At 36.3% G+C, this 11,568-nt stretch overlaps 1 protein-coding gene across 1 annotated transcript; it reads right to left on the minus strand.

Moving 5' to 3' along the window:
* Positions 1-4,079: 4,079 nt before the first annotated feature.
* Positions 4,080-11,256, minus strand: LOC135599109 (B3 domain-containing protein Os05g0481400-like). Its single transcript, XM_065093851.1, has 7 exons — positions 11,049-11,256; positions 7,475-7,540; positions 6,944-7,042; positions 5,753-5,787; positions 5,511-5,682; positions 5,220-5,426; positions 4,080-4,504 (listed from the first exon to the last, which is right to left on the minus strand). The coding sequence occupies exons 1-7, from the start codon at positions 11,118-11,120 to the stop codon at positions 4,319-4,321; spliced, it is 837 nt and encodes a 278-aa protein (XP_064949923.1). The 5' UTR covers positions 11,121-11,256; the 3' UTR covers positions 4,080-4,318.
* Positions 11,257-11,568: the final 312 nt, after the last annotated feature.

Below are 11,568 nucleotides of genomic sequence, written 5' to 3' on the forward strand. Positions count from 1 at the left end.
CTCTTTTCCCGTTTATAATGCAAGGGTATTTATAGGGGAGTTCGGTATTACCTGATGTGCCTACCCGCAGGGGGTAGGATCGTACCTTCTGATGACGTCTGACATTGCCATTGGCGTAGCGTGCGAAGTCGAACCTGAGCGGTCGTTAATGGGCCTCGGTTGGCGTTACGACCCGTGTCAGTCACGCGGTGTCAGCCTAACAGGGGCGCAGGGCGTCAACGGGTGTCACGCAAGTCTTATCGTAATTATTACCCTCATCAGATAACAACATAGATCCACTAATAAAGTTATTATTTCATATTGTCTTTGAGCGTTACAGGGGTTTATATTGAATCTCATATTTTGATGATGAAACCAATTGATAATTGCGTTTATGTTTTAATCTGCATTTTGAGTGACGTAGGATGCTTCAATCAGGATGAGACAATTAAAGCAGCAAAAATCATGTTGTGCCAGAGGAACATGTCAGAAGATTAGACGTCGGGCCAGTGGGTTGGTCGACGTATCGACAGAAGGCTTCGGGCCATGGACTTGGGCATCGGGCCAAGATGAACGGGTGTTGCGCCAAGGATATTGGAGTTGTGAAGTCAACTAGCCGATTGGGCAATAGGCCGCAAGAGAGGAAGATGCGCCGAAGAATCGGACGAAGCGTCGAGGGACCAATGACATGCCGGACAACTTGGTTAATTGCTTAGGATTAATTGTCTCGATCGAAGTTTTGTTTTACATGTGCAGGATTAACTACAATGGAAGTAAGACATGCAGTAGGAGTTGCACCAGAGTCAAGACTATGATCATGTTGGGAGTTCGAGAGTTCGACGGAAGTTCGGACGATCGTCGGAGGTTCTATGGGAACAAATCCGAGAAGTCCAGGAGCTTGCCAAAGACGCTCATCGGAACTCGCCAAGTGGATCGTCGCAAGTCTAGGAGTTTGCCGGAAGTCCGCCGGAGCATCGCCGAAGGTTCGTCGAATGTTCGCTGAAGGTTCGTCGGATGTTCGCCGGAAGTTCGTCGGAAGCTTGTCGGAAGAAGCGATTGACGCACCGGAGCAAGTTGCAGTAAATGTCTTAAGAAATATCATAGTTAGCATGTAGATTAAGATAGGAATGGGAGGTGATCCCATTAACTTAATCTGGGGGCAATTGAGCCATTGACAGACCCAAATTGGGCCGAATGGATCAACCCATTCGGACCAGAATTCCTGCTAGGCGGTGGCACCGCCAGGGTCGGCGGTGGCACTGCCTAAGAGATAGTCTCCTAGGAAAGCTGGGCGGTGCAACCGCCCCAGTCAGGCGGTCGCACCACCTAGGCTCACTCTCCGAGCGAGATTAGGCGGTGCAACCGCTTGAGCTCGGTCTCCGAAATGTATCTCTTTGTCAATTCAAATATGGCACTCATAGCATCAATTCATATATTTCTCCCCCTTTGTCATCAACAAAAAGGAGAACGATATAAGCAAATTTTAAACATAAGTGCGGTAATGATTCATGCCATAACTAGGTTTATGTCACTTTTCAACAATGAGTGATAGGATATCAATTATACAAACATGGAGATAGCTTTCATTACTTTTTCCTCTTTATTTATTATTATATTTTTGCATGAAGGAGGAAAGTCACTTGTGGGCTTACTCGAATGAAGTTAAAATTGATAAGATATTAAAGCACACTTCATTTTTACAAGGATCAAGATACGTGTGTGAATCAAATTCTTGCACGTAAAACTATTTCTCTAAAGATATAAGAAGGAATCATCAAATCCATTTCTCGAAAGATATTTTTCACATGATAAGTCTATGAGAGATGCATTTGCTAGTTGATTTCATATGTCAAAAATCAATTATATGAATCAAACTCAATTTGACATATGTTTATTAAGTCCAGAAGAGAATAATGTATCGAGAAAATCCAATTGTTAGGATCAAGAAGATCCGAAAATAAAATTTAACACTTTCATGCATTCAGACAAGGTTTTGCTATAGATTTTCTAATTCAATCATGAAGATAAAACATGCTCATGATCATGGAAATTTTTGTATCCAAAACATATAATTTCCAACATGTTATTAAGGCATGTAATGATAGAAATAATAGAAGATAAGAACAATAATTGAAGAAGCTTTATTGTAGAAATGAAATAGCTTTAGCTTTAATCTATTAACATGTTCCCTCTCCTATTTATACAGATTAAGAGGAAGGATTTTCCTCAACAGAATAAACAGAATAGAGAGATTTCCTCATATAATTGGGGAAATCTTATCCTCTATCAAGTTGGGGAAATCTTATCTTCTATCATGCCCCCGTAAGATGGTGCTCCTAACAAAGATACCAATCTTGGATCGATACAAAGAATGGTTTAAAGCAAGAGGCTTCGTGAGTATGGCAAGAGCAGATCGCTGTTGTTGTGAGGGCACAGGCGTTCCCTTCGTTCTCCTTACATCCGCCCTTCGTTCTCCTTAAGTCCGCCGACTGTTGGCAGATCAGCGAAGACTACCGCGGTGAGGAAGATGAGAATTGGCCGTGAAGCCTCTCAGGAATGTGGCTGCAGCGGCGTTGGTCGCTGGCCGAAGACAAGGACGAAGCTTCGCTTTTCTCAGCGACGTTGGTCGCTGGCCAAAGGCAAGAGCGAAGCTTCGCTTTTCTCACTGCTCTGAGACCATGATAGAAATAATAGAAGATAAGAACAATAATTGAAGAAGCTTTATTGTAGAAATGAAATAGCTTTAGCTTTAATCTATTAACATGTTCCCTCTCCTATTTATACAGATTAAGAGGAAGGATTTCCCTCAACAGAATAAACAGAATAGAGATATTTCCTCATATAATTGGGGAAATCTTATCCTCTATCAAGTTGGGGAAATCTTATCTTCTATCATGTAATAGTGTAAAATTCTCATTATAGCAATTATATCCTATCATACATGATCAAAATTTCTCCTCATTTTATCATTGTAAACAAGAAAGAAGATGAGAAGAACAAAATAATGTAAAATATTTTAATCATTTCAAGGCATACAAGCCATAAATACAATCACATCATGTCATGAAAGATAAAATCTCAAGGATCGTGTAAATACCAAAAGACATGATTCATTTAAATAATTTCTTTAATAAAATGCAAGAAGTCATGATGAACGATCTTGATTTACATAAAGTTTCAAAACATAATTATCAAGACCATGGTTAGTTTTATAGATCTCCTCTTTAGGAAATGGTAAAAGGAAACGTAGGAGATATAAGATTTTGATTCATAAAGAAGATCTCAAGTAATTCCAATAAACCAAGATCATGATTTGGATAAAAATTCATTCAAATTCAAATCGTCAAATCAAAATCATTTTTAAGAAAATCTTAACACCTTTTTTTTCTCTAATATTACCCATAATATTTCTAACATAATATATATTAAACCTTGTCATTCTAAATAATAAAAATATTAATCTAATCCTAAAATTACTTATCATTACAATGGATCCTCAATCTACACCAAGAGAATGCTTTAAACAAGCACTCCACAAAATTACTAAGATTTAAAAAAGATGATTTAAGTCATAAAAGAACAATATTATGTTAGGACTTTAGCTAGGAGAGACCTAATTGAGAAGGGCATTAATGTTAACCTATCTAGCCGACCCCTATTAAAGGGATGAAGAGGTCAGCTAGAATTAGAAAATTATTTCTTAGAGAAACATTTGGAGTTATAAAGGAATAAGAGTCTTGAGTATAAATTCTATTAAGAGTTGTTCTTAAAGAACATTAAGAGTTGTAAAAGAATAGGAGTCTTGAGTAGGAGTCCTATTAGAAGTTAGGATTTAGAAGCCCTATAAATAACCATGTATTCATCCTTTTTTAATAAGCAATATATAAATCTTTTCTGTCGTCCTTAAGCAGTAATTTGAAAGAAGAAACCCCTATAAAGTTCCAAGAATGCCGATCTCTTAAGAAGATCAACCACAAGCTTAAAATCTGCAAACGTTCTAACATCTTATCTCAAAATCACTCCAACTACTTCCTGTATCACTTCAACATAAAAAAAAAAATCATTATCAAAGCCCAAATCAGCTACAGGAAGACTGTACATAACATAAAAAACATATCTTTCATTTCCCTCCAGGAGTTCATACAGTCGTTCACTGATAGATCACAAGTGTCAACCAAACCAGTAAGCATCAAATCAACTCAACCGCAATCTACTCCAGGTTGCAACCTCACTGCAGCTTGATAACCACGTCACACATTCTACAGGCCAATAAAATGTTTCCAAAATGGACTGACATGAATGCCAGAATATATGATCTATCTTTCTTTATAATGACAATCTAACTGTAGGCAGATTTTTTAGTCTTTGCGGGTTTTCTTCTAGAGCCAGATCTTGTTTTGCGACTTTGAGAAGCAAGTAACTGCTCCGGAGATTCTTCTGTTCCCTGTGATTCTGTGCCTTCTGTATGCCTATTCGTAATCTTATCCTCGTGAGCTTCACTATCAATGGCTTTTATAATGTAAATCTGCAATCACATAATTAATGTCATGAACTTGATGCAGTTGTGATAATCAGACAAGAAATTGCTTCACTATCAATGGTTGATAATTAAGATCAACCAACACCCGAGATATGGACAACTCTACCCAAGTCTAACTCCAGTTATAAGTATATACTACAACAGTACTTGATGCAGTAAATGTCATGAACATTGATGTAGGTGTGGCAGCATCCGGTTGTCATCTCGGTAGAGTTCTTCGAATATCATTCATCAAAGTATGGTATCTTTGATATCTTGATCCGTCAGAATGATATCAGCTTCCAATAAGTAAAAGTTCTCCTTCGGTAATGTAATTAGATATGCTCAGATGTATGCTGCAAAAACTGGAGTGACATAAAATGGATTCACTACCTACCGAATTAAATTTTCACAAGAGCAGACCCTTTCCCTTTTTAACTGTAAACTTTCATTTAGTGTTATTTAAGTCCAACAATCAGATTAGTTTGCTATTCATGACAATTCAATTTTGATCCTGCTACAAGACAAATATTCAAGTGTGTACATATTGATTCCTACTAGTTAAATGGTTTCAGATATAATATTATGAAAGGCAAGAATTATCAGTCCTAGTGGTATTCAATATATAATAGTTGAGAGCATTCAAGTCCAGTTTAATATGCAAACTGATCAGTAAATTGACAGACAAAAGATGAGAGCATAAAGGTGCACAGAAAGTTACCTTAAATCTAGCTGGTTCCCTTAACTCAAATACCAAGACATCACCATCTTCCAAATTGTGTTCCATAGCAAAACCTCTCCATCCACCACTTAGACCAGTCCGGTTTCCGATGTAGATGGCATCAAATTCATTTCCATTCTCATCTTCCAGTACCATTTTCAGTTCATATGGAGGAAGATGTTCCTTGCAAAACCTCGTCGGAAGACCCTTATTACAGCATATAAACCCTTTTTATGCTTATCTTAGGCAACTATGATATATCTCAGCTTCATATTTAAGCAAACAACTTACAAGCCAAAAGCAACTAGACACATGTGATCGAACCATAGATTTGATAAAAGATGGGTAGATTGGATCTAGATTGCTTTGAAGTTCCTCAGCTTTCTCTACAGCACGATGTTGTTCTTCGTATGATGCAATTCTTCCGGTATACACCCTTCCACGTTGTTCACTCTTACAGTATCTGGTGAAAATGATATGCATCAAAGTAACATACTTCAAGAAACATTGCAGTAGAGATCAATAAGTGATACCTTCTGCGATGTGATCGAAGTTCTATATCATCCACCTGAGGAAAATTTCTTAGGAACTTTAATGAACTAGCTTTTGTAATTGGAAATTGTCAGCATGAGGTAATGGCAGAGAGCAATAATTAATTACAGATGACAGGCTCCTCAGGTTCAAGAGAGGATTTGTAGTTTGTCATGACATGAACTTACCTTTCTTTCTAAGCCTCAGAGCTAAAGAGCTATACCACACCTTAGAGATAAATCTGACCTTTTGCATATTAAATCAACTAAACAACACTGATGCTACACAAGGGAGATAACTCATTTATCATTAGTGGTGAAGTTGTGGTCGAGATGAACCTAACAATTTGCATTACTACACAAAATTGCTACCAATCTCCAAGAAGTATTGGAATTTCATTGGACCGGCTTGCAATGGTCGAGCATGCTGCTGCTATCAGTTGTTATGCACATAATGTTAATATCAGTATTTGAATGGCACTGCAACAGGCTACAATCACCCTAAGTGTACCATACCCTACTTTTGGATATAAACATTCATGTGCTACTTTGAATTAGGTTAAGAATGACAGTGCTTCCATAAATCAGCCCCCTTCTAAAATCATTTAGCATTTTAAATAGGCAGTGAATTTCTGGCCAGACATTTCGGCCATAGACTAGGTAAAGGTACAACTTTACTTTTCCAACAATTGGTCTATTCATTCACAGTCATCTCCCAATCCAAAAGAAAATACACTAAGATCTAGAAAGCACCCATATTTTCTAGACCTCCTGTCTTTATAAAAAAAAAAAAAAATTGAACACCTTCCTTCTAATCCAAACTGGTAAAATAAACAAAAGGATCAAGTGCACATACAAAAATAAACAAAAGGATCAAGTGCACATACATGCATTGCATGGTATCTCAAAGAATAGCACTTGTAAGTTTAGTCTTCTGATATGCTGGATACGAGGATATGTGAAGACAACTTTTGTGCTTAATCCATGGGCTTAATTTTTTCAAAGATATTTGTATTTCTAGAAACTATTGAAGGATATGTTTTGGACTAAAATCCAGAGTCAAAACCGAACATCAGATGTCAAGATATACACTTGTGATGTGAACCTTTTTTTTCCTTTTTCCCACAAGCCATGTGTGCACTTGAATTAAGACACAAGCCTTGTTTTTCTTGTCATGATACGACACATTCTTACTTGATCACGATATGAAGGAACTAGATTTCTAGCTCTTGAGGAACGCCTTATTTCCATCTTTCCAAAAATTTTCTTCATTTTGGGGCTTGCACGAGGTTTCTGCAATTAAAAAAAACTAATGAACACAACAAGGTCTCATATAAACTTTAATTTAAGAGTATGGTTTCTACTAAAGATGCAAAAGACATCACATTTCAGAATTCATTTATATTGAATATTCAGATGCACAATCGTTGTATGTTTTTGCAGTGACCAACCAGGCACCAAGAAGCAAAATAACAAGAATGATTTCAGTTCTCTAAACAAATGTCCTAATCTTCACATCAAATATCTGATCAATAATTCAACTGCATACTCAAGAATAAATAAAAAAATAATGTACTTCAGACATAAAAGTTCTTGAATAAGCTAAAAAAGTGCGATTGTGTTAGCAAGATTTTTCAAAATTTATAATCAATACATAATAAACAAGTTAATTTTCAATTGCAATAGAAGTAATAAACCGAACCTCAGGCTCATAGCTGAACTTACCAATAGCTTATGCTCGCACTTTGCAACTTCTAAGAGGCTTTTTGAGATACGTGATATCCCTAATTCCTTCTCCACCAAAGAGAATTAAAAATAATAATTATTAATTAGTAGAGAGATACAACATGGAAACTATCTTTACCATGAATCATATCCATCTCACGTCTACAAGTGTAAGAATAATTATAAAAAAAAATGCTTTTCAGAGAAAATTTGTAACTACCAACATTCCCAAGGTTTTCCTCAACATGTGATTCAATACTAGTCATTTTATTCAGCACAAAATATGTTCATATCATTAAAATATATTATTCAAATTTTTTGGAATTTTTTTTTCAAGACAACTTGATCAATCCTTGTGGTTCTTCATGACCAACTGATCCAAGTAATGGTGAATTTATACCACATTATCCAATGGTCAGTTGGAAGCACGGATCTCTTATTTACCACAAAATTAGTCATAAAACTTAGAATCCAGGTCACAAATTCCATCTAGATCCTTCTTTTAAAATATAATTAAATTTCCACAACAGTGTTAAGTCCAGAAAACAAGCAACAGCAAACGATTGTGTGTAAGAAATTGTGCATTTGACCTTACAGATAAAGAATAATTCAAGCTAAAATCTATGTTGTCCCTGAAGATATTGCACTAAAGCTCACAGATTCATGGTGGTGAAATTGTTTCCACGTTAATTCAAGAATATATAGGCATCTCATTATGCACAAGCTATAATGAAGTATATCACCTAATAGTTAATATCAATTCAAGTTACAAGTTACAATGCCCAAGTTACAGTGTTCTAAAACTGGCAGGTTGCTTCCTACTGCTAGTCTGCTATCTATTCTCTTTTACATTGCTTTTCACACAGATCTATATATTATTCTTATATGGCATGTCACCTTCTTCCATGATAGGCACATAGGTATGAACCCAGCCTAATCATGGAATAGCACCCTTGTTCTGTGCTCTAGTCTCACTGTTCTATTTAGTTGTTGTGGCAAACAAAGACTTACAATTTTCCTCCTCCGATTTACACAACTGCAGTGTAAATCTTAGTGACTTAGCATCTTACCAATTTTACCTATGTTTTCTCTGTTCTAAAAGGCAGATAAAAAGGTTGAGCTCATGCATCTCCCTCCTTGACATTCTAACTCAGAAATAAGCATTTTACTTTCTTGTGCAAGTCCAACAACTGACAGAAGTTGCCTTCCATTTCATGGTACCTCCATTTTGTTTGATAAATCTTATAATTGATATGTTTTATCTTGTTGTCATCCTCATAATGTTGAGAGGGTGGGCCTTGGTACAATAGTAAGATTGCTCCTTTGCAACCTAAGAGATCAAGATTTGAATCACGAAAATAATCTCTTTAAATATTTAAAGGTAAGGCTGCGTGCATTAACCCCCTGCATTGGCGGGAGCCTCATGCACTCAAATGTTATACATAGAAAACTTCATAAGAATCAATTTGGTAATGTGAAAGTATATTAGCATTTTGTAGAAAAGCATTGAACTTAGAGGAGTAGGGAAAGAACAAAATCTTTGAGGTGAATATGTGGAGAAATCCCTCTTACACCTGTGTGAGCAGATTTCCACTTTTGTCCACAACAATTTTCAGTATTTTTCTTTCTTATATTTTAACATCACAAGGAAAGTCTTTTTGTCATGAATTCCTTGGAATCTTATTGCAGTATGTTATTTCAAATAACCTCTTCTGAATACCATTTGAAGAATATTCAGCCAATATTGTTAATCCCAAGGTCTTCAATTTCGAATAATACCACCCAGTACGGGCGATACATACCGGTCTGTCAGCAGACCAATATACAGACCGCTCGTTACCGGACGGTTTATATATATATATATATATATATATATATATATATATATATATATATATAAGGTGATGTCACGTTGCGTCGGCAACATCACCTTTTATAAAAATATTTATATATAAAAAAATCTTTTATATATAAATATATATATATAAGATTTTGGCGATGTTGCCGAGGCGACATCGCCTCGATTTTCTGTGACATCGCCCCGTGGGGAGAAGAGAGAGGCGACATTGCTGAAATTTTATTTTATTATATATATATATATATATATATATATATATATATATATCGAACGGTATACCGCTCAGTATACAGTAAGTACCGTATTGAGCGAATGTCGAAACTTCAATACAGTACAATATTTCAATCCTTGGTTAATCCAATCATATTCTTGACCAAAAATATAATAGTTGCTCATTTATATCTGTACTAAATTCCTACGTATTTTCTAGGTCTTTCCTTGTCTTTATGCTATTCATATATACACTTATGAGAATTAAAAATATTGCATTTTTTTTCATTCTACAATATCATTCACATGCATCTCATGTTATCATTGTGAAATATGTTTGCTCCCATTTCTAATATCAATAAGTAGGTTTTTCGAGTTAAAATTATCATTCTGTAGTATTGAATAAGCAATTCTGGTCTGGCATACAATGGTTTGAATATGTGTTTGTGTTTCAGATTCCTATTCCACCATTCAAGCAATTATTATCATCAGGCTAGAGAAAATTTTGAACTTTGTTAACTCATCTTACTTTGACTGGATCATATAGACCCCGTTTGTCATTGTTTATACTTACGAAAATGCTTATAAGAAAAACTACCTATATTTACAAGCTCATTTGTTGGTTTCTTTTTATAAAAGCACTTTTAATGATAAGGTTGTTCGAAGAAATTCAAATAGAGTAGAGATGAGTTTGCAACTTCTACATGAGAATAAGCTTTCACAAGATATGTCAAATGCAAAGAATTAATAACTTCTAAAAAAAAACACTAGATTATCAGCATCTACTTTGTTTAGAAACTCCATTACAAACAAGTCACCAAACAATCTATCTTTCCCTTTTTTATTTTTGAAATGTCCAAATATACATTTTGAATTTCCAATTAGTTATGTTCTTTGGATAATTGATCGACAATTCAGCAAACTTTGTCTGGTGGAATGCAACACGTCCATGATTAGATGCAAGATTGGAATTGAAAATCATACAAAATCTATTTACATTACGTTCAAGCTTGGAGTAACAGAAAAGAAACGTCTGGATTTTTCAAAGAAAAAGATAGGATTTAATACTCATTGCAGCTACACTCATAAGCCATTTGGCCATATACTTTTAGCTATAATGATGTATGGTTTCCTTCCACCGATAAGCAAAGCCATCTACTTTCCAGAAGATCCCATTAATCCTTTCCAGAGACTACCCGACTCATTTGAGGCCTAAAAGAATCATCTACAAACCTAAAAGAAGAGCAAAACCGTGTAAAAGTGATCGATATAAGGCGTTTAATTACCAAAAGCACATGTTATAATCGTTATACAGCGTCAAAACTCTACCAAATGCAACAAAGTTCATCTTTTTTTGTCTGTTCAAGGAAAAGACACATGATCAAACAGAGAAGATCTTATCTGTTCTAGAATGAACGGAGCTAAAACGAAGAAAAGAAAAAGAGATGAAGAATGAACCAAGCAGGGCGTGTACCATTTGCTCTTCCCGTTCATTAGGAGAGTTACCTCGAGATGCTTAAGGTTTTGCTTAACTCTCTGCCTCCGGAGCTCTTCATAAGAGTTTGGATCGGCAGCCATTTGCTATTCTGTCAGATGAGGGGGTTGGGCTTAGCAGCCAAAGCCTGAGCTCATGGAGTGCTTGTTGTGGCGTCCTCGCACACTCCTTTGGGGCCAACAACGCGCAACAGTGGAGAAGAAAAGAAGAGAAAGCAAGGCGTCGAGAGTTGAGACGGAGTTTGAAATTTGAACCCCCCACCATGGAAGCGTCTTGTCTTGTTCTGGTGCTGATTGATACATGCATCGCGGTCCGTCCGATTGCCTACCGAAGGTTGTGATGTTAGAACGGGGCTTTTATTTTGTATTTTGGGTTTGCCACCCGTTTGATGGGATACCTGCCTTCTAATTGGTGACGGCTGTGGGACTCATCGTTCCATCGCCAGATACGTACGTTGTCGGGTAATGTGTTTAACGATGAAGAAGGAATGGGGGTGGGGTGGGGGTTTCCTAGAGTTCTTTAAAGGGCAGG

This window comes from Musa acuminata, chromosome BXJ2-1 (genome assembly GCF_036884655.1).
Source record: "Musa acuminata AAA Group cultivar baxijiao chromosome BXJ2-1, Cavendish_Baxijiao_AAA, whole genome shotgun sequence".
NCBI classification, from domain to species: domain Eukaryota; kingdom Viridiplantae; phylum Streptophyta; class Magnoliopsida; order Zingiberales; family Musaceae; genus Musa; species Musa acuminata.